General features: G+C 44.3%; 1 protein-coding gene across 2 annotated transcripts in view; it reads right to left on the bottom strand.

Moving 5' to 3' along the window:
• Positions 1–624: 624 nt before the first annotated feature.
• Positions 625–24,104, bottom strand: part of EXT1 (exostosin glycosyltransferase 1) — a 314,227-nt gene continuing 290,747 nt past the window's right edge. For both annotated transcript variants that reach the window (XM_025001687.2, NM_001098095.2), the window contains 6 exons: positions 23,541–23,659; positions 22,002–22,097; positions 12,437–12,526; positions 6,593–6,753; positions 3,581–3,752; positions 625–1,174 (listed from right to left, as the gene is read on the bottom strand). In XM_025001687.2, coding sequence (XP_024857455.1) covers positions 989–1,174; positions 3,581–3,752; positions 6,593–6,753; positions 12,437–12,526; positions 22,002–22,097; positions 23,541–23,659 — 824 coding nt within the window. In that variant the 3' untranslated portion in view covers positions 625–988. The remainder of the gene's footprint in view (positions 1,175–3,580; positions 3,753–6,592; positions 6,754–12,436; positions 12,527–22,001; positions 22,098–23,540; positions 23,660–24,104) is intronic.

Below are 24,104 nucleotides of genomic sequence, written 5' to 3'. Positions count from 1 at the left end.
CGGGTCACTCAACCACGAAAGAACTTGTCTTGTGACCTCTGCTTGTGCCACCAGCACATTCATTCTTTCTTTGCCTCTACGCCAAAGCCTTTCCCAACGTTAAGTAGACTTGTGTCAGTGGCTGAATGTGTAATCTCGCCCATCTCCCTGAAAAGCACTGGATAACTATTATGGGTCAGTATTTCCACCTCATTAATATGCTGGTGAACTGTTTGCATGGTTCCTTGTGCAAATTGCACATTTCTTAATTACACTAATGTTTTCTTGGTACTAATTCCCCCACCTCTCCCAGTGAAAAAGATGACCGTACTCCCCAAATATAAAGTTTTAAGTTAGAACTGTCTACTTGGAGGTCATAATACCTTCTCCCATGCTGCGATATTTTAGAGATAAAAGTTCAAGTGGATCTGCAAATTCAAAATGGAAAGCAATCTGCACTGGCAAAGTTGAAGAGGGAACCTGTCTCAGGTATGCTTGGCTGTTTCTTGACACAGGAGAGACTGACTCAGGGTGTTTTCCATGGAGTCTGAGCTTTTTGTAACTTTTGGGCACTCTGGGTGACCCACAGCAATGCTGTTTGTAGGGTGAGGAGCAGCAGCTTTGAAATATTCACAACCAACACAATTTTGATTAAAGAAAGAACTCTGGTTTTTAATAGTTTTGATCATTAAAAAAGTTTAAACCTGCATAGCAATCATTTCAAAAATAATTATTTAATGTTCCATAATTAAACTGTACACAACCTAGTCTTGGGACATAGAAGCCAGTGAGGTGAATCTGGAACAGTCCTGTGCAGTCCCCCGAGTCAGGAGTAGAGTTTCCATTGGCCATTTTTTTTTTTTTTTTCCTGTCATTCTGTTCATCTTAGTTTATTTGGATGCTTGGCACAATCTGGCTCCGCTGCTGAGCGGACCTGCACGCGGCAGAGAGACAGCTGACCCTGTCCTCCAGCCCTTCTCGCGGCCCCTCCCCGACTCGGCCGGGTTCCTCAAAGCCGCTCGATGTCTCGGTATTTCTTCCGCAGAATAGAGACCTGGTCTTTAAAGAGGACGGGGTCCAGCCTCATCTGAGAGTGGATCAGCGGCATGTAGCCAAACCAGCTGGCAAACGTATTCATGCAGCTTTGTCGCTGGGCAAAGTGGTCAGGGTCAGCCCAGCGGGAAGCCCGAGAGGTCTGCGGAAAGGGAGAGAAACAAGGAAGATGATGAGTTGGGCACCAGGCAAGAGGGACACACGGCGGGAAATGAAGTCGGGCTCAGTGGGCATGCATTAGGGCTCTGGGTCTGGCCTGGCCACCATGGCCGCCCCATCCATGTGGCTGGTGAAGATGCAAGCACAGGTCTGGATTTTCAGCCTTGCCAGATGCCTTCCCCAGACCTGCCACGTTCCCCAATGTTCCAAACAAAGATCCACAGGCACTGACACAGTCTCTGGGCCATGAAGGACCTACCAACTGAGCTTCAGCTGTTGTGGTCGCTCAACAGAAAACTTCTTTTTGCACTTGGGGGTAAATACAATGACTCATAATGTGTGTATGCTTTCCAAGATAGTTTTTTAAAGCCCTCCTGTGAACTTGGTTGATTCTGGGTAAGTAGAAAGATGGTTGCCACCTCTTCATTCACCATGTTGACCTTGAGACTGGTTTAGATCATTTAAATGACTGACATTGATTTAAAAGAAAGCCATAAATGACCCCAGTGCTGAAATTTAAATGGACCAACAAAGCATAATGTCTTCATCTTTGTATGAAACAAGGAAAAGGTGGGCTGCCCAATTATGTTGGGAAAAATCCATGAATTCACTAACGTCAATAGGCGATTATTTAATGATGCATATATATGTATGTGTGTATAGCATGTTTGTATCCTCATACATTGTTAGAGAACACTTTCGTAGGAAGGTACATTTTGCTGTGAGAATCACTCAGAGTCACTGTAAAACCACAAGTGTCAACGTGCTTGAAAGTAACCACCGAAGGTAAACACAGATCTCAAGTTACCTTGGAGCAGCAAAGAAACAAACAAAATACTATTTGTAAAGTGTTTTCATGAGCTCATTTGAGTCTCTCAACAACCTGATCAAGAGACCTACCCGTGTAATAACATTTCCACTGTACAGATGAGGAAGCAGTTTCAAGGAAGTTAAAATTGTTTGTTCAAGGCTAGAAAGGGGCAGAACTCAGGCTTCATTCTCTCTCTCTTTTTTTTTTTTTTTGATGTGGACCATTTTAAAAGTCTTTATTGAATTTGTTACAATATTGTTTCCGTTTTATGTTTCGGTTTTTGGCCCTAGGGCATGTGGGATCTTAGTTCCCTGACCAGAGATGGAACCCATAGCCCTTACATTGGAGGGTGAAGTCATAACCACTGGATTGGCAGGGAAGTCCCCAGACTTCATTCTTTACCATTGGTACTAGAGGAACTCTGCTTGGTAAGTCAGAGACAGTATCAGATTAAGCTGACCACTTGAGTCCATATCAGAGTTGACAGTTCCAAGTGATAGTTGCTCAGTCATGTCCAACTCGATGCAACTGCAGCTTACCAACTGCAGCCCACCAGGCTCCGTCCATGGAGTTCTCCAGGCAAGAACACTGGCATGGGTTGCCATTTCCTTCCAGGGGATCTGAGCCTGGGTCTCCTGCATCGTAGACAGATACTTTACTGTCTGAGCCACCAGGGAAGCCCTAGGGAGCTCCATTTTGCTCCTATTATTTGGGATGAGCTTGTAGATTATTTCTGAATGACCTGCTCATCTTCAAAAGGCCAGACCCCCTACATCCCAGCAAGCGCTCACATTTGAGAATGGAAACACTGTTGAGATCCTAAGCTCATTCTTATTCTCTTACAAATGAAAGAAAAAAAAAAAAAAGAGTCCACTACAGAGTAGTGTATATGTTAATCTCAAACTCCTGATTTATCTTTCCTCTCCCACCACTATCCCTTCGGTAACCAGAAGTTTGTTTCTGTTTTGTAAATAAGTTCATTCGTATCTTTTTTTCCCAGCTTCCACTTATGAGAGATATCATATGATATCTGCCCTTCTCTGTCTGACTTACTTCACTTAGTATGATAATCTCTAGGCCCATCTATGTTGCTGCAAACGGCATTATTTCAGTTGTTCCCATGACTGAATAATATTCCACTGTATAAAGAATCTTCTTCATCCATTCGTCTGTGGATGGACATGTAGGCTGCTTCCACGTCTTGGCGATTGTAAGCAGTGCTGCTACGAACACTGGGGTACATATGTATTTTCACATTAGAGTTTTCTCTGGGTATATGCCCAGGAATGGGATTTCTGGATCATATGGTAATTCTATTTCTAGTTTTCTTAAGGAAACTCCATACTTTTTTCCATAGTGGCTGCACCAATTTAGAGAGCTTTTATATTCTTGACATAAAGATACCCTTGACTTTCATCTTCCCAATTATGTGCCGACCATATGCTCCCTTGGGGATTTTGGATGTGGTTTATTTCCTGGTATTTCCTGTTATGCTTCCTACAAGAAAAGCGTGTCCTCGTTACTACAGACTGAGCTACCAGTGAGCAAAGCAAAGGAGGAGAGGTCTCCTTCTCTTACCTGTCCCATCATTGTCTCCTTATACTGCTTCTTTTGGGTCACTTTGATTGGAGGCAATTTTGTCACAGCAGACACCAGGAAATTCATGAGTATGTCCTCACAGTTGGCCAATTGGTCCACCATGTTCTTCAGGCTGGCTGGCAGGTAATGGGTGTAAAGGTAGTGATAATATCTGTAAAAACCAAAGACAGGTATTAGCAGGGGCCATCACTGTATAATAACAGGTGGTCTTCTTTGAAAGAAAACACATACCCATTCTTTGAATCCCTAAACACATCATGGATGATGATGATGATGACAATTATCATTTATATGGTATTTACTGTACACCAGATAATGTTCTAAACTGCCTTCTAAGAAATTCCTCACTTAATCCTTATAAGGAACCTATGATGTAGGTACTGTTATTATCCCTATTTTACAGACAAGGAAACAACATACAGAGACATCCACAGATGCAGATATTGTCTGCTCAGCCTAACTTTAAAATCAGGCTGGTTGGTTAGAAACTTAGACGTAAAATAAGTTACTTACACATATCATTACAAGCTGCTTTACAATTTTAATTATTGGTTTAATCAGAGCTATATTCAATACTATCCCATAACTCTGGTTCCAACAATATAATCATTCCATTTGGGGGGCCTCTAAGCCATGTATTGCATCACTTCTTAGAGCTATTAATCTGGTGGTCAATCATTATGGAGAAAACACAATTAATTTGAATTATTTCTCACCCTACTATTTTTTTGGAGAGGTATATATAGCACATATTGCTCAAAAGAAATGGTGCTAGTGGTAAAGAACCCACGTGCCAGTGCAGGAGATGAGACACAGGTTAGATCCCTGGGTTGGGAAAATTCCCTGGAGAAGAAAATGGCAACCCACTCCAGTATTCTTGCCTGGAGAGAGTCCCATGGACAAAGGAGCCTGGTGGGCTACAGTCCATAGGGTAGCAAAGAGTCGAACACACCTGAAGGGATTTAGCACACACACATGCATATACAGCACAGATTTCTAGAAAAAAATTACTTGACTGAATCAGATTCACCGAGTGGTGGCAGCAGGAAGAAAGAGGTGGAATCTTGAAATCAAGCTTCAGCCACCCCAAATGCTTATACCTTGTGCATTTCCAACTCCATTCCTGAGATGACAGGGTTCTCTATTTTTTTTTTTTTTTTTTACTAAAAAAGACTAGGGTCAGATTGGTATGTTCACCTTACAAAGGAGTCTGGATTTCAAGAATGACTCAGTCAGGAACATTAGCCTTCTACACTCATGAATTTGGCCATCTTACCTGAGTCCCCTGGCTTTAAAGACCAGATCCAGGCAAACAGCTCCAAAATGTTTATTTCCATCCCTGACCTTTTTCAAACATTCTCTTCGATGTCCTCACATGCCCAAGACTGAACTCCTCTATTTTCCCTAATACCTGTTCCATCTACACTCTTTCCCAGCTCTACTGATGGCTTATTCTATCCTATTAGTTCTTCAGGTCAAAAAGCCTGAGTCATCAAACTCTACATCTGGTCTGTCAGTACATGATGCTGGAGCATCTTCAAAATACACGCACAATCTGATCACTACTCCCTACCTCTGCTCCTCACTTCCGAATCCAGGCTCCATCATCTCTTATCTAGATCAGGTCAGTCACCCCCTAATAGGCTTCCCTGCACTTCCCCTGGTCCCTCTGTAGTCTGCCCTCATCACAGCCTTCACAGTGGATGCCTAAAGCATAAGACAGACTGCCCTCCTCACACCCCTCCATCGGCTCCCATGTTACCCAGAAGGGAGTCAAGTCCTCATTATGGACAATAGGGCCTGGCATCTGGGCTCCCATTATGTCTCTCACTTGCTTGCCCCTCACTCCACTTGGGTCACACTGATCTTCTGGACATTCCTCCAGCATCCTGCCTCAGGGCATCTATTCCAGCTGCTCCCTACACCAGAGCACTCTTCTGACAGGTTTTCTTCTGCCTAACTTCCTTTCCTCCTCTCAAATCTCACCTGCTTAGGGAGGATCACCCTACACTCCCCAACCACTCCGTTTTCCACCTTTGGTACTCCTCATCCTTTATGCTGGAGAAGGCAATGGCACCCCACTCCAGTACTCTTGCCTGGAAAATCACATGGACAGAGGAGCCTGGTAGGCTGCAGTCCATAGGGTCGCTAAGAGTCAGACATGACTGAGCAACTTCACTTTCACTTTTCACTTTCATGCATTGGAGAAGGAAATGACAACCCATTCCAGTGTTCTTGCATGGAGAATCCCAGGGACGGGGGAGTCTGGTGGGCTGCTGTCTATGGGATCACACGGAGTCGGACACGACTGAAGCGACTTAGTGGCAGCAGTATCCTTTATGCTGCTCTGGTTGACTTTTTGCTATATAACTTATGTCCTATCATATTATAGAATTATTATATATACTGTGTCTCCCCTTGCTGGATTCAAGACCTGTGTCTTTTTTCTCTACAACGCTTGCTTAGTTGCTCAGTCATGTCCGACTCTTTGTGACTCTATGGACTATAGCCTGCCAGGCTCCACTGCCAGAATCCAAGGGATTCTCTAGGCAAGAATACTGGAGTGGGTTGCCATGACCTTTTCCAGGGGATCTTCCTGACCCAGGGATCAAACCTGGGATCTCCTACATTGCAGGTGTATTCTTTACAGTCTGAGCCATCAGGGAAGCCCCAGAACAATGCTGGGCGGCGCTCCATGAAGTATATACTTTGTTGGTTCTTCTACACATTCAGTCCCTCAACACACCCTGAGGATGTCTCCACATCTCAGACTTGCTGAAGATGCAGATCTGCCATCACTTCTAACGATGCAACAAGCCAAGAGGTTTTACTGGTTTCAAAGACACATGTTAACCACATCAACAAAACTCAAACAGGGATGCAGACTAATTTTCGCTAAGGTTGTTAACAAGACTTGGCCCAAGTTCCAATTTTTGCAGCAGCCAGAAAGTCATATAAGGAACAGTGTAAAATGATGTCCAGGCTCCTCACTTGTGGTAAATAGCAGCTCCCGTCAACACCATGGAGTAGTCGTTCGTCCACTTGGACGTGTAGCCCCACCGCTCCTTAGAGTTGTCCCAGAAATGGCTGCGTGCGGGGTACCCCACAATCCTCTCGGGGAAGCTCTGCCACACGGTGAAGGCAAAATCCACCTGCAGGCAGAACACAAGCCAAACAAGCAATCAACAGTGTTAACAAATGTCAACAAAACATTACCTTCCCCCTGCTAATTCGTAATGCGAAATCCTGGGACTGTTGGGAAACATTAATTCCATGTATTCATCAGCAAATTAAACTGACTGCTTGACATTTTGCCCCATAATTATGTACATTTTTAATGTTTTCTGTTAAAGAAACTTCAGATTAGTGTGGAAATGAAAGAAGGAAAAAAAAACCAAAACAAAACACTGGCGATATGTCTTATAGAAATCCAGTCTGTTCAAGCTTAAAAAAAAAATCAGTTGCTTCTCCCACCCCCGCTGCTCCACAAAGGACACGTGACCATTCACGGGTGGGAGGAACAAACGCATCTGTTTTATAAACAGGAGCAGATTTTCTATATACATCCGGCGTATGAATATATAGCATGTAACATTACCAGCACGCAGCAAAGCCATAGTGACTAAAATCAAGGCATCCACTTAAAAGCCAGAGAAAAGATGTTTAAAAAGCACACAAGTTGTACCAGGAATAAGAGCAGGTGTCATCATGAGCAGAAATTCAGGTCTCTCAGGTGTGAAGATGCTCAATGCAAGGGAAATTCAGAAATGTACCCACAGTGAAAAATCACTAGGAGTAAGTGGGGACAAGGCCAAATAAAGCCATGGGATTATTTTAAAGGAAATGCAGTGAAATGACTTCCTAGTGTTCAAGATTACCCAAAGCAGGTACTTCTGAACCTGCTACAAACACTTGTAGTTAGCACACGAACAGTCGGTTTTCAAATGTGTGCGCTCACTTCTGACTTTCCATGATTATTTGATGAATAATAAAACAATACACAGAAAGTTTTTTTAAAAAAGTAATAGAAATGCTCATAATTGTGTAATCCTTATAATATGACAGGTACTTACATATTTTAACTCATTTAATCCTCACGATAACCCTGAGAAGTAGGTAATTTTATAGTCTCCAGTTTACAGAGGGGGGGCAAGCTAAGGATATGGAGGTTCAAGTATTTTTCTGAGGTAGTAAGTGGCAGAGTCAAGATGTGAACTCAAGCCATCTGGTTTCAGATTCAGTGTACACTGTTATCATAGCCTCACTTTTAGCTCTGTTGCTACAGTGTGCAAAACAATTTCTCTTATACAGGTTCCATGTCCATCAACAACCTTTTCTCTATAAGTAAAGCAAATGGAAATTTCATATATTCCACATACGTTTCAAGCCTTGGCATTGTAATGGTGGCTGAGTGATGCTGGCAAGTCCAATTCCTGACCTCCCAGGGGTTTAAAAGCAGAGAAGTTGGGAATTCCCTGGAAGTCCAGTGGTTAAGACTCTTGTGCTTTCATTGCTGAGGGTGAGGGTTCAATCTCTGGTCAGGGAACTAAGATATCACAAGCCACATGGTGCAGCCAAAAAAAAAAAAAAAGAAGGCAGAGCAAATAACTGTTCACAACAGCCCTAAAGTGGGAACAACCCAAATGCCATCAACTCATGAATAAATATGCCAAATATGGTATATCCTTTTGGTGGAATACGACTCAGCACTAAAAAGGAATGCAATACTGATGCGTGCTACCACGTGGATGGACCTTGCAAACATTATGTTGAGTGCAAGAAGCCACATACAAAAGGCCCCATATTGTGTGATTCCATTCACACCAAGCGTCCAGGGAGAGCAAATCCACAGAGAAAGAAAACAGACCGGTGGCTCCAGCGGAGAGGGAGTGATGGATTAATGGCCATGGGGTATCCCTTTTGGATAATGAAAACGTTTCAGGATGAGGTAGAGGTAATAAGTGTATAACACTGGGAAGGTACTAAATGCCACTTGAAGATGGTTGATTTTATGCTTTGTGAATTATACCCCAATTTCAAGACAAAGCGAATAAGCCTAAAGATGAGTATTTCCCAAGCTTTCACCATATTCATTACCGTTGTTGCTTCTTTTGCCACATTCCCACCATAATATACATTTAATGACTTAGCTAATATTTTTCTTTAAACTGCCTATACTTCTTTTTGTTTGTTTGTTTTTAAGCACCATTCTAGGTAAATAGGTCAGTGAAATCCTAGGTTTAGGAAACACCAGTCTGAGTGATCTGCAAGGGTCCTTTTTCCCTCTGAATTCTTGGGGCTTAGTTAGAAGACACAGTTTTTGTAAACAGCCATGAATTTAAAACTTTATGAAGAATTTAGTCTGGTGCCCTGACTCAAGATACGAACACCTTAACAATATAGCTTCTGCGTGCACGCTCAGTAGCTTCAGTCATGTCTGACTCTCTGCAACCCTATCTATGGTTGGTAGCCTGCCAGGCTCCTCTGTCCGTGGGTTCTCCAGGCAAGAACACTGGACTGGGTTGCCATGCCCTCCTCCAGGGAATCTTCCCGACCCAGGGATTAAACCTGTGTCTCTGCGTCTTCTGCACTGCAGGCAGATTTTTGACCACTGAATCACTAGGGAAGCCGTGGAGGGGGAAACAAGGGGTTGGGATATACATTAAGAAAGTATGGTGGGGCGAGGGGCACCTCAAAGTTAAAATACAGCAGCTGAGTGGACAGTATTTGTCAGAAAATAGAAAGCAGGTCGTGAAAACCTGAGCGTTGTCACTGGCATTCACGACTAATGGTGCCAACTGGTGGGACAGTGCTTTATGCAGTCCATTGGCAAAGAAACAGCCCAACTGTCAGCACTCTTTGGGGTTTTCCATTATCCTTTGAAAGGGAGACGCAGACACTTGGCAACTACTATAGATCCCGATGGGGTGTTTTCATCACATGAATTCCTTCCTATCTCAAAGCCGTTTCAAGTCATTTCAAAGCAACTCAAAAGTAAATTCCGATAAAACTATGATGCTTGTGATAGTTCTCTTTTCAGGCTGCTCATTAGCACATCAAAGGAGGCAAAGGTCAGCTTATGGCCTCTTCTCTTAAAAACCAACATCTGTTTTCTTTTGAGAGTGTGCAGCAATCCAGATAAATGTAAATAACTAGAAAACCAACTCTGTCTAATACCCTTTATAGGACGCTATTTAAAAATCTATCCTTAATACCACAGAGAGGCATTTAAACAAGCTAAGGATCCTTAGAGAGGAAATAAAATGAACCAACATCTATTCACCTAAAAGAGAAAAGAGAAATCTCTGTCCTCCACCATGTTGGGCAATACAACTGTGCTATTGATCAGTCACAAAGTAAACTAGAGGGCCAGCCTCTTAAATTTACATCTCATATTCAAGCCAAGCTAACTTCTCATTGCTCCACATACAACACATGTTCTTCCTGGCGTGCACTGAGAGGCTGGAACTGCTGTTCTTTGAAAAGATATCCACTAGCACGTGGATCCATCACAGCAGCTGGAAGTTATTTCACCGTGGGACAGGGGGAAACAAATCCTAGTGTGAGATCTATGGCCTCGTGCCCAGGGGAGGACAAGAGGTGAATCGATACTTCTGGTCCTGGGGTAACGATTTAGGTGTGTGCTGTGGTCTTGACCATCCGTTCCGCCATGACAGTGTGCGGCCGTTCCTCTGTCCGCTCACCAAGATCCACTCTCCATCCTTCTTGCATGCCCTACGCCTGAGACAATGGGACTCTATGGACTGCACAGCACGGGCTTCCTTACTGGCTGCTTGGGTTAGGTCAATGGTAGTCGTTGGCAAGAAAATTAGGTGGGACAGAGGCAGGGCAGTATTTCTCCCTTGCTCTCCCTGCAAGCCCTGGCTTTGGCACCAGAGTCCTGACAGGTGCCACATCCCTCCATGATTATAGTTCTTACAGGACAACAGCCTCTTCTTCTCCATTCCTCCTTCCAGGGACTGCTGTTGTTTTTGTTTAGTTGCTAAGTCATGGTCAACTCTTTTGCAATCCTGTGAACTCCAGTCCTCCAGGCTCCCCTGTGCATGGGATCTTCCAGGCAAGAATACTGGAGTGGGTAGCCACTTCTTACTCCAGGAGATCTTCCTGACCCAGGGATTGAACCCGTATCTCCTGCATTGGCAGGTGGATTCTTTACCACTGTGCCACCAGGGAAGTCATTCTCAAGGACTCTGGAAACACTTTCCCTTCCTTCACTCCTTCAGGCATAGAAGTGGGAGCTATTTCCTGCCCTCACCACTCCCCAGCTGCCTCTCCATCAGCTCCTATGGGGTTCTTTAACCCCATTCCATAGTCATCCTCCATCCCTTCGTTTGAATCACTTGATTTGAATTCTGTTTGCTGCCAGGACTCTGCCGGCTCTAGGCAGGATCTGTGTAATCAAAGTACCTGGCACAGGGACCAGAACAAAGCCAGCCCTCCATAAATACTTGTTGAATGAATGTGCACCGGGGGTGCCAGCTTCCTTTGCAGGAAGCAGGAGAAAAATGCAAGCTGGAGTGTCCCGTTCCCTGCCCTGCATTCCATCGCTGTCATTCCCTTTGAACATGAAGCATCTTTTCCCCCTGCTCTCCACCCCCACCACCCCATCCCATCTTTCTCCTGCAGCCTCACACATGACACAGTTGGCTGTGTGTTCACACTTTAATCCTCGAAGCAGGCATCTCCGCAACTCATTCACCGAGTATTTACAGGGCTTGCGCTGCATAGAAAGGATCAACAAAGGCAGACCTGCATAGAAAGGATCTGACCCAGGGCATGTGTCCCAGGGGGGTGATTTTGGTTGCCCTTAAACAGAACATCTGCTCAACTCCATTGGATGGAAACTGGGAAACATCCATGGAATTTGAAGAGCAGCAGAAACAAACAGCCCAGGTTAACATGAGTCTTGGGTATGGGGGCAGCAGACCGTTAGAATCAGACTGGCGCCCAGGAAAATGTCTGCTGCTAACTGTTGGTGCTTACATTAAAAAAGATAATATATGAACAAAATTATTCCTATGAATAAAAAGGAATAAAAGAAGGGGAAAGGGGTGAGTAGCTAAGTCTCCATGCTTTTTAGCAGCTACCTACCCTGAATGATATATTTCCGACCTGCTACATTTTTGTGTAAATGTCTTTGGTTCCCTCTTCGGTTTTAAGTGAGGTTTCAGAGATCAATACTCATTCAAGTTGTAAAAATTGGTTTTCTATCATATCTATCTTTCACCTTCTCTTTCTTCCCCTCACATGTGGCTCTGTGCAATCTTATTTTTGGCACAAATATGTGAACATCTGAAAAGGCAGGGATCTCCATCTCAGCCTTCAAGTGAAACTGTTTGCTCTCGCGTGGGTAAAAGAAAATGCGCATTTCCAACCAAGACAGAAAAGCTGCCTTTAGAACCCAGAAATAGTGTTCTCCAACAGAGGCCACACACACCCGCATGGCAGTAGGAGGATCACGAAAGATGGGGGCTCTGGATCGTGTGGTTTCAAGAAAATACCAAACAGGTGCGCCTGCCTGCCTCCTCTGGGTTCCTCTGTACACCTGCCCACACCTGCACTGTTTAAAAACAAATCCAAAAACAGGAGGGCAGACAGGAGGGTGAGGTGAGGCACAACCTGGAAAGTGAGGAGCCAATAAGCAGAGGAAACAAGGAGAAAAGGCCCTCATCGGGGTTGATTCAAACCCACTCTGCAGGAAGTTCTGAAAAATGTTTTGGGCTTGGCCAAGGCAAGGGCAGAGGAGGTGTCGGCACCCTGGGGTTTGAGGTGACCACCTGTAGGGCCCGCCACACCTCCTGAGAGGCTGCTTACCTCCGTGGTTGAAAGCACGGTGTCCTCGTCAAGGCTGAGCACAGCATCTGTGATGATGTTGTCGTAGGGCAGGAAACGGCTGCTCATCACCTGGGAGGTGGAGGTGGGGGGGCGGGGCAGGCAGGAGGGAAGGAATCAGGAGAAGAGATGTAAATGGAGAGTCTTGTTTGGGGGAGAATTTCCCCCGCATCCTCACCTCCGCAAAGGATGCTCAACCACCATGTCACCCCTCAACATAAAAGGCTTCCGTTTCCCATCAGTGCAGATTCACTGGTTCCACCATTACTGGGCACCTACAGTGTACAGACACCTTGCCAGTCAAAGGAAGGCCAGAGGTAAGTAAGATACACCCTCTGTCTTGGAGGAGTTCACAGTCTGCAGGGAGACCAAGATGACCAAGACCAAGATGCGGATCATCAGTCTTGGCCTACTATGAGAAATCCCAGGAAATCAGAGGATGCAGTAACCAGCTGCTTCGAAAAGCAACGAAGACCTTAGAGAAGTGACCCTGATAGCCAGGAATCCACTGAGTGTAAATAGAAATGAGGGTTCAGTAGAGGCAAAGGCAGAGAGTGGAGAGCCAGTGCTCTGAGGTCAGGAAAGAGCAGATGGAGGGAGCAGTGATTTCAAACATGGGACACACACCACTTGATGGCTGCCAGGTCATTTTAGGAGGTACAGAGACAAATTTTTAAAATTTTCTAGTCTTCGTTTTAGCTCAGAGAAGCAAAAATATGTACACATATATATTAATAGCTACAGCAATAAGGAGTAGTAGTAGAGCTCCTTAAAGACAATTTCATTAAATTGAAAACTAAGCTGATTTAAAGAAAAATATTAAATAAACAATAGAACATGTGGTCCATGTATTAAGGAAAACTGTAAAGCTAGTATATAAATAAGATTTGGAGAGCTCCAGGATAAGGCATGGCAAGGTGAGTGTATGTGTGTTTCTACACGTGTATGTGTGTGCCTGTGTGTGTGGTGAGGATCTGGGGGATCAGTTGGAAGACTGAGACCAAAGAGACTACCCTATGACAATTACAGCTTATACCTCTGTGCTAAGGTTTCCACTGAATAACTAATAAGCATGATGATATAAGAAAAACCAACATTTTTTAAACATTTACTATGTGCCGAGGAATGTCCCAAGTTCTTATTTCATCTTTATAACAATCCCATTGTATACACAAGAAAACTAAGGTACAGAAAGGTGTGACTTGCTCTCAACATTCCATCTAGCGGTCGCAATCCTAGGTAGCGGTCCCCAACATTTCTGGCACCCGGGACATTTTCATGGAAGATAGCTTTTCCACATGCCAGTGGGTGGCTGGTGGTGGTGGTAGTGGGGATGATTTCGGGATGATTCAAGCACAATTCCATTTACTGTTATGATTACATCAGCTCCACCTCAGATCACCTGGCATCAGATCCTGGGGGTTGGGGACCTCCTGTAGCACACCTCAGTCGCTACACTCTACCTGTCTTGGGGTTGAAAGGACCTCAGCAGTGAACATGGACCACACATGGTGACCTCACATTCACCACCCTCCTCTGAAAGGCTTATTAACTGTTACGTCATCCTCTCCCGGTTCATATTTGGAGACAGAGAAAGAAGACGCTTGCCATCAACTTTCAAGGCATGAAGGCCAGGAAAGGAGGCAGTTAGGTGCTGGAGGCAAAGGGAAAAGGGGGCACTTAGTCTGGCTGCCAAGGGTGAGCTCTCCACAAATCTGAGAATGCCTTCACCCACCCACCCCTCCCAAAGAAGCCCAAGCTATATTTATATCCGGAAGCCAGCTCATCCACAAGCCTCGTCTCAGAGTCAGTTTATAAGTCTGTGAAGCTATTGGAGGGCTTAGGACATTAAAAGATGGAAAATGTCCAGCAGAACCCACCTCTAGGAGCTCAAGGGACACATCTACAGCATAAACGGCTCCAGGCTCTGCTCCCTCACATCTGTCAACTGGGTGAAGTGTTTGTTCGTTTCCCCCCTCCCCTCAGGCTTTCAAAATAAAATACAAAAGCAATCAGCAACCCCCTATGCACAGGGCTCAGAAATCTCAGCCTGAAGCAATTCTCCTGACACTGTTTCCTTGTCCATTGACTAACTCAGAAGCCATTAGTTGCCAGCTTAGCGATGCCCTGACCTTTCCCTTGTTAAGCCTACAGGGGAAGAGCTGCAAAGACAAGGCCTATAAATTCAAAACAGAATTTCCCAGCCAAAGCAGCCAACACATCAATTTTCAACTCAAGGCTAGATGTGGAAATTTAAAATGGGGAATGAGGAGGACGTATGACTTCCTTCCCCTGTTATGGGCCCAACCACTGGGTTTCAAAGAATCCATTTCTTTTTTCTGAAACTGCTTCATCAACTACAGTTAAGCGCCCATAAGCCAGCCACTTCCAAATTCTAGTGTAGAAACTAGAGGCTCTTTCTCAAATTCCTGGAGTTCCAAAAGCTCCATGAATTAGCATGAAAGGAGCATGTACTTACAAAGTCAATCCAGAGTAAGCTGGGTTTCCCTTGTTAACTTGTTTAAGAAATATTTACTACCATTAGAGCCCAAGCCCTTCTAAAATGAGCAAAAATGACTAGGAAATGACAAACGCTCAAGAAGTTCCCCGTCAGGACTTCCCAGGTGGTTCAGTGGTTAAGAATTTGCCTGCCAATGCAGGGGACGCAGGTTGGTTCCCTGGTTGGGAAACCAAGATCCCACATGCCGTGGGGCAACTAAGCCAGTGTGCCCCAACTACCTACCCCACATGCCACAACTAGAGAGAAGCCTGTACACTGCAGCCAAAGAGCCCACATGCCCCAACTAAGACCTGAAGCAGCTAAACAAATAAATAAATATTTTTAAAAAGTTCCCTGTCCAGTGGGGAAGCTAAGAAACGTTTGTAAGTAATTATACAAAGCACAAGAATTATTGACATTTATCAAGCACCTGCCACATATACCCACTTTGTAGGTGCATTCATATGTACAGTATCAAACTATGTGGTTGATACTATCTATCAAACCAGTTAGATGTTAGGATTTCTTCCATTTACTGAAGGGGAGGGTTGAGGCACAGAGAGTTAAATAATGTGCCTGAGGTCACAAAAAGGAAGTCTGACCCCAGAGCCCATAAGGCAAACCATCAATTTACAACATCCCCTTAGAAAAGGAGCTGATATTTATCAAATGCCGAGTGTATTACAGGGCTGAGCACCTGTAATACAGTGTCATATTTCTTCTTCAAAATGAGCCCAAGTCTTAGCCCAGTTGCCCTAGAATACAGAATCTAAAGGAAGGCTTGAGGGCAAATGCTTTATTAGGTGGTACAGTCCCAGGGCGGGACTTCCCAATAGCTCAGTGGTAAAGAATCCACCTGCAATGTAGGATCTGCAGGACACACAGGTTCAATCCCTGGGTGGCAAAGATCCCCTGGAGAAGGGCATGGCTACCCACTCCAGTATTCTCACCTGGAGAATTCCATGAACACAGAAGCCTGGCATGCTACAGTCTCTAGGGTCTCACAGAGTTGGACATGACTGAAGTGACTTAGCATGCACATACACACACACGCATGCACAGTCTCAGGGCAGTCACAGTGAGGCGAAAGGAACCACATGACCTACTGGAGTCACTGGCCAAAGTCAAGGCTGCAAAATGAAATGTTAGTTGCTCAGTCGTGTCTGACTCTTTACGACCCTATGGACTGTAGCCCACCGGGCTCCTCTGTCAAGACTAGGACTCAACAAATGGCCAGCAGTCCAGACAGAAATATGGCTGGGAGAATGGGAGGTATTTTATAAGACATATCTGATAAACCTTACAGGAAAGGTACTGTTATTATCATCATCAAATAGAGGAAAACAATATAATAGAGATCACTCCAAGAAAATTAGAGATACCAAGGGAACATTTCATGCAAAGATGGGCTCAATAAAGAAAAGAAATGTTATGGACCTAACAGAAGCAGAAGATATTAAGAAGAGGTGGCAAGAATACACAGAAGAACTGTACAAAAAACATCTTCACGACCCAGATAATCACGAAGGTGTGATCACTGACCTAGAGCCAGACAATCTGGAATTGAAGTCAAGCGGGCCTTAGAAAGCATCACTACGAACAAAACGAGTGGAAGTGATGGAATTCCAGTTGAGCTATTTCAAATCCTAAAAGATGATGCTGTGGAAGTGCTGCACTCAATATGCCAGCAAATTTGGAAAACTCAGCAGTGGCCAAGGGACTGGAAAAGGTCAGTTTTCATTCCAATTCCAAAGAAAGGCAATGCCAAAGAATGCTCAAACTACTGCACAGTTGCACTCATCTCACACGCTAGTAAAGTAATGCTCAAAATTCTCCAAGCCAGGCTTAAGCAATAAGTGAACTGTGAACTTCCAGACGTTCAAGCTGGTTTTAAAAAAGGCAGAGGAACCAGATATCAAATTGCCAACATCTGCTGGATCATGGAAAAAGCAAGAGAGTTCCAGAAAAACATCTATTTCTGCTTTATTGACTATGCCAAAGCCTTTGACTGTGTGGATCACAAGAAACTGTGGAAAATTCTGAAAGAGATGGGAATACCAGACCGCCTGACCTGCCTCTTGAGAAACCTATATGCAGGTCAGGAAGCAACAGTTAGAACTGGACATGAAACAACAGACTGGTTCCAAATTGGGAAAAGAGTACGTCAAGGTACTGCTTATTTAACTTATATGCAGAGTACATCATGAGAAACGCTGGGCTGGAGGAAGCACAAGCTGGAATCAAGACTGCCAGGAGAAATATCAATAACCTCAGACATGCAGATGACACCACCATCATGGCAGAAAGTGAAGAAGAACTAAAGAGCCTCTTGATGAAAGTGAAAGAGGAGAGGGAAAAAGTTGGCTTAAAGGTCAATATTCAGAAAACTAAGATCATGGCATCTGGTCCCATCATTTCATGGGAAATAGATGGGGAAACACTGGAAACAGTGGCTGACTTTATTTTTTTGGGCTCCAAAATCACTGCAAATGGTGATTGCAGCCATGAAATTAAAAGACGCTTACTCCTTGGAAGGAAAGTTATGACCAACCTAGACAGCATATTCAAAAGCAGAGACATTACTTTGTTAAAAAAGGTCCATCTAGTTAAGGCTATGGTTTTTCCAGTAGTCATGTATGGATGTGAGTGTTGGACTATGAAGAAAGCTGAGCGCTGAAGAATTGATGCTTTGAACTGTGGTGTTGGAGAAGACTCTTGAGAGTCCCTTGGACTGCAAGGAGATCCAACTAGTCCATTCTAAAGGAGATCAGTCCTGGGTGTTCACTGGAAGGACTGATGTTGAAGCTGAAACTCCAATACTTTGGCCACCTGATGAGAAGAGCTGACTCATTTGAAAAGACCCTGATGCTCAGAAAGATTGAGGGCAGGAGGAGAAGGGGACAACAGAGGATGAGATGGTTGGATGGCATTACCAACTCAATGGACATGAGTTTGGGCAAACTCAGAGTTGGTGATGGACAGGGAGACCTGGTGTGCTGCGGTTCATGGGGTTACAAAGAGTCGGACACAACTGAGCGACTGAACTGAATTGAACTAGAAATAAAGAAACTGGGGCTACTAGCTAGGAGTGAAAATATAAAATCAATCAACAAGTCTGAGCATAAAAATGCATACTAATTAACCATAGGAGTCAGAATGGCTCACAGTCCGTCACACAGAATGGATCTTGTTTGAATATCCTGACATAGTCAAAGAAAGACCTATCTACCAGAAGGAGTTCTAGTTACCTATGGAAACATAAAAACAAACCATGAAAAATTCCCAAGTTCAAAGTGAAAAGCATCCACCTGAGCACTGTGCAGGAGCTCAGGCATTGGAACTGGGGTTGCAGGCAGGAAACTTTTGTGTGCCAGACCCTTTGTGAAACCACACCAATGGGTGAGAGGGATTCAGAAGGGTAAGCAAAACTGATGCCAAGAGGCATGTGATTAATCCCTCCCTTTCCTCATTTAGGACTTCCCTGGTGGCTCAGATGGTAAAGCGACTGTATACAATGTGGCATACCCGGGTTCAATCCCTGGGTCGGGAAGATCCCCTGGAGAAGGAAATGGCAAAGCACTCCAGTACTACTGCCTGGAAAATCCCATGGACAGAGGAGCCTAGTAGACTACAGTCCATAGGGTCGCAAAGAGTAGGACACGACTGAGCGACTTCACTCACTTTCACTTCCTCATTTAATGCTTATCAAGTAGCTATCTGATAACCACATTGCTTGACCCCAGCCCTTGGAAGGGTGTGACTGTGTCTGTCACCTTTCTCACTGTGTTCCCGCATGTTGCACAGTGTCCAGCATACAGTAAGTAGGCAGCCTACACTGGGACTGAATAGACAATGCATGGACCATCTTGTCCACATGACCATTACAGTTCTCCCTGCATCCTGCTGAACTACATGAAATGGTCACTGTGGCAGCTCAAATGATGATTTCAAATGGTGCAACTTAATACACTGATAATTCTTATTCTGGCCCAAGGATAGTTTACTTAGCATGAGACAATCTCTCACAACCTAAGTCTTTGGGAACCAACAGGGAAAGTCTCTTAGATGACAACATCAGTGTCATTTAATAGAGACTAACTTCTATTAAATTTCATTGAATAGAGACAATCGCCACCTGATGCAAAGAGCTGACTCATTTGAAAAGACCCTGATGCTGGGAAAGATTGAGGGCAGGAGGAGAATGAGATGACAGAGCAGAGATGGTTAGATGGCATCATTGACTCAAAGGACATGGGTTTGGGTAGACTCCGGCAGTTGGTGATGGACAGGGAGGCCTGGCGTGCTGCAGTTCATGGGGTCGCAAAGAGTTGGACACGACTGAGCAACTGAACTGAACTGAATCTCTTCAGAAGGAGAAGTGGGCGACAGAGGATGAAATGGTAGGATGGCAGCACTGATTCAATGGACATGAACTTGGGCAAACTCTGGGAGATGGTGAAGGATACAGAAGCCTGGTGTGCTGCAGTCCATGGGGTAGCAAAGACTTGGACATGACTTGGTGACCAAACAATAACAACAAATTTCTTCACAATGGATAAGAGCTATTATAAAGCAGAGCTTGAGAAAAGAGAACTCATCCCTGGCTGCCACAAACAGAAGACATTTCAAAGAGGAGGCAGCGTGGGCTTAAAGAATATATGGACATTTCGATAACACAGATGAAGAGTTGAGAGAGGATGGTCAAGACCTACAGCAATGGGAAAGACCACCGTTAGAGGTGGGAAGGGACACAGCGCAGTAAACTGTGAATGATCAAGTCTGTAAAGGAAAAGCAATGAGAGAGCAGACTGGGAGGGCCAGGAAAGGCCAGCTTGTACACAGTCTCTGATGTTAATTGAAAACATTAGCAAAAGGAGTCCCTTAAGGGCTATGAGATGATTGTGAAGATCATTCTGTTGTAGGCAAAATGAGCTGGAGAATGGAAGCAGGGGGCCAGCCAGGCAGCCAGCCCTCCTGAGAGTCTCTGATGGAGAAATCAAAGCAAACATAAAGTGGAAATGTCTTTTTTAAGATAGGTGTGAGGAAGAACCACTGCTTTCATTGATACAACTAATTCAGATTAATCAGCTAAGCAATGCATTAATCAGCTCATGCATCACCACCACCAACTCTTCTTCATCCTCATCATTTCCAGAAAGATTACTTTTGCCAGGTCCTGAATTCATTTACTCCTAATTGCTATCCATGTGGTATGTATTATTTCCATTTTGTGGATAAGGAAACTGAGACTCAGAGAAGGAAAGTACAGACAGGGTCACATATCTCCTAAAGAGTTAGTATTAAGATCCAGAATTCCCTGACTCGAAAGCCTATGGCTGTCACAATGGAAAACAGTATGGTGGTTCCTCAAAAAACTAAAAAGGGGGTTGCCATATGGTCCAGCAATCTCACTTCTAGGCATATACCCAGGCAAAACTATAATTCAAAAGATATATGCACACCTATGTTCATAGTAGCACTATTCAGAACAGCCAAGACATGGACGCAACCTAAATGTCTATCAACAGATGAGAAGATAAAGAAGATGTGGTGCATATATACAATGGAATATTACTCAGCCATTAAAATGAATGAAAGAATGCTATTTGCAGCAACACTGATGAACCTAGAGAATATCATACTAAGCAAAGTAAGTTAGAAAGAGAAGACAAATACCATATGATATCACTTATTTGTGGAATCTAAAATACAATGCAAATGAACTTATCTACCAAACAGAAACAGACAAAGATACAGAGAACAGACTTGTAGATGCCCAGAGGTCGGGGGGCAGTGGAGGAGGGAAAGGTGGAAGGCTTTGGGATGAGCAGATGCAAGCTATTATAAACAGGATAAATAGGTTGGATAAGCGACAAGGTCCTACTGCACAGCACTGGGAACTATACTCAATCTCCTGTGATAAACCATAATGGAAAAGAATATGAAAAAGAATATGTGTGTGTGTGTGTGTGTGTAACTGAGTCATTTTGCTGTACAAGAGAAATTACACAACAGTGTAAATCGACTACGTGTGCTGTGCTTAGTCACTCAGTCGTCTGACTCTCTGTGACCTCATGGACTGCAGCCCGCCAGGCTCCTCTGTCCATGGGATTCCCCAGGCAAGAATACTGGACTGGGTTGCCATGCCCTCCTCCAGGGGATCTTCCCAACTCAGTGATCGAACTGAGGTCTCCTGCATTGCAGGCAAATTCTTTACCAACTGAGCCACCAGAGAAGCCCAAATCAACCATACTTTAATAAACTTGGTGCTCTGTGATGACCTAGAGGGATGGGAGGGAGGCTCAAGAGGGAGGGGATATATGTACGCTGCTGCTGCTGCTAAGTCACTTCAGTCGTGTCCGACTCCGTGCGACCCCATAGACGGCAGCCCACCAGGCTCCCCCGTCCCTGGGATTCTCCAGGCAAGAACACTGGAGTGGGTTGCCATTTCCTTCTCCAATGCAGGAAAGTGAAAAGTGAAAGGGAAGTCGCTCAGTCACATCCAACTCTAGTGACCCCATGGACTGCAGCCCACCAGGCTCCTCCGTCCATGGGATTCTCCAGGCAAAAGTACTGCAGTGGGGTGCCATTGCCCTCTCCGGATATATGTATACTTACAGCTGATTCATGTTACATGGCAGAAACCAATACAACACTGTAAAGCAATTATCCTCCAATTAAAAATAAATTTAAAAAATAGATAAGTAATAAGGACCTGTGTATAGCACAGGGAATACTATTCAACACTCTATAATGACCTCCATGGGAAAAGAATCTAAAAAAGAGTGCCTATATGTATAACTGACTCACTTTGCCATACAGCAGAAAGTAACACAGTTGTAAATCATCTATACTTCAAAAAAAAAAAAAGCCCTGTCAAAGTGTCAAAGTGGAGGACAGTCAGACACAGGTATAGTTTTGGAAAAGTAGTCCAGGGCCAGCACCTCCCAAGGGCAGGAGGAAGATGGCAAAGGCCAACACCCAGGTGCCCCATTGCAGAAAAGAAGGTTCCATGCTGATTCCACAGGAAGTCCCCTAGGGTCCTACCTTGCTTTCTCCTTCAATGACAATGACAGGCACAGAAGTGGCAGGCCAGCGGTGTTTGGCTGGAAGGGGCTTGTCACAATTCCATAGAACTATGATCTGAAAGGGATAAGGGGTCATCAGATGGCTTGGTAAGGCTGGATTTACATAGGCTTCCAACCCAACATTTCTTCTTAAAGACACACAGAGAGAAAGAGAGAAGATGGTGTTTAAGCAAGGCAGAGAGGCAGACCTCAAAACTGTGTTTAAAGTGAGTCCACTCCACTCTGTACACCCAAAACTAACGTAACACTGTAAAACAACTATACTCCAAAAAAAATTTTTTTAAGTGAGTCTACTCCCACACAACCCCCAGAACCCCATCACTCTAACAACCAGAGAGGGGACAAGAAGGGTAACCTAAGAAAACCTATGTCAAGTGGGTAGGAGAAGGCTGGGGAGGAAAGAAGGCATGCCAGGGTTGCTGGCTCTTAAAAAAGTGGTTTTCTAAATTCTGGTGTCTTATGATGAGGAGGAAGATAACAGCCTTGATCAAACTAAAGAAAAATGCACATTGAACATCTGCTATGAACTTCACTCCAGCAGGCAATGTGGGAGAAGGAAGAGAAGTCAAGATCCGACTTCTCCAGGATGGCAGCTTATTTCCTGTGGCCTGATTATTGCCAATAAATGTGTTTAGCCCCCAAATGCAGGCTTCAGTGTGACTCCATTCTTTTCTCATATGTAAACCTTCTTGTGTAATTTACAATTCAGAAAAACCACTGTTAAGAGTAGGAGAGCAATGCTAATTTGGAAAACACTGTTACCATAGATATCATCTTCTGCTCCCAATTTTATAATTAGTCACGGCGGCTGTGAAAGAAAAGTTAACACCTTACGCCAACGAGTCAGTTTCTGCTGTTGAAGCTTAGTTTTCTGGGTCCTTTCAGGGGCCTTTCTGAAGTTTGTTTTTCACTTTGACACTTAAAGATGAAATAATGTGTGTATATATTCCTTAAAGAGTGTGTTGGGGGACTTCCCTGGTGGTTAGTGGTTAAGACTCCTCACTTCCACTGCAGGGGGCGTGGGTTTGATCCCTGGTCAGGGAACTAAGATCCCACATGCCATGGAGCATGGCCAGGAAATTAAAATTAAAAAAAAGAAAGAAATAATGCCGCTTGCAACAACATGAATGGATCTAGAGATTATCATACTAAGCGAAGAAAGTCAGAAAGAGAAAGACAAATACCACACAGTACTACTTATATGTGGAATCTTAAAAAAAAAAAAAAAAGAAAAGGTATTGGTATATACGTCACTTTACCCCAGGGCAAAGATCTCTTTGTAACCTACCCATTACCTGTACCAGATTTCACTTCCAAGAACCTCTAAGCTGATGAAAAGGGAGTAACAAGGCATGACAAATGAAAGGGGAATAACAGGGTAGGATGTGAGATGAGTCCCTGGGAGCCAGTGTGTAGCAGGGAAGGAGTGGGGGGGTCTCTGGTCCACCAAGCGGCAGGGCGCAGGCACTGGGTCAACCCTCCCTACCTCCCCACTCACCTGGGCACAGTACTGGGACTTGGCTGCAGCCACGAGGAGTTTCAACACTGGCTGGGACTGAGAGACCAGGGGGGTCACCGCGTGGATGACTGCAGTGAATTTGGAGGGGGGCTTTAAACCTGAAAGAGCAAGGGCAGAGCAACCTAATGAAGCACTGAGAAACAAGACTTCAAAAATTATTCCTCTCTGCTCCATCGCCTCACCCCAGAGCTAATGTTCCCTTCTCGCATATTTTTCCTCTGCCTCTTATGTCTTGACAGAACAAAAACAAGGTGAAAAGCTGCTAGTGAACTGCTGCCTGAGTTTAGAGACCTGGATAATTTACAGTTTAAGGCCCATTTCCAGATTTTTCCTTTGATGGCCTTTTCCTTCCTCCCTCGGGGATACATCTTTGATCTCCCTTCTGCTTTTTAGGCACCCAGAGTCTAATTATACACACACACATAACATTACTCACCACTCTTTACTCAAGAAAGGGTATAACTCTAGTTACTTACATCCTAGGCTGGATTTTAGTAAATGTGCTCTCTCTTCCAGGGTATGTGCATATATCTTATTCTTAGT

Source organism: Bos taurus, chromosome 14 (genome assembly GCF_002263795.3).
Source record: "Bos taurus isolate L1 Dominette 01449 registration number 42190680 breed Hereford chromosome 14, ARS-UCD2.0, whole genome shotgun sequence".
Taxonomy (NCBI): Eukaryota; Metazoa; Chordata; class Mammalia; order Artiodactyla; family Bovidae; genus Bos; species Bos taurus.
The sequence above is the reverse complement of the archived record's forward strand: the minus strand, read 5'-3'. Positions and strand labels throughout refer to the sequence as shown.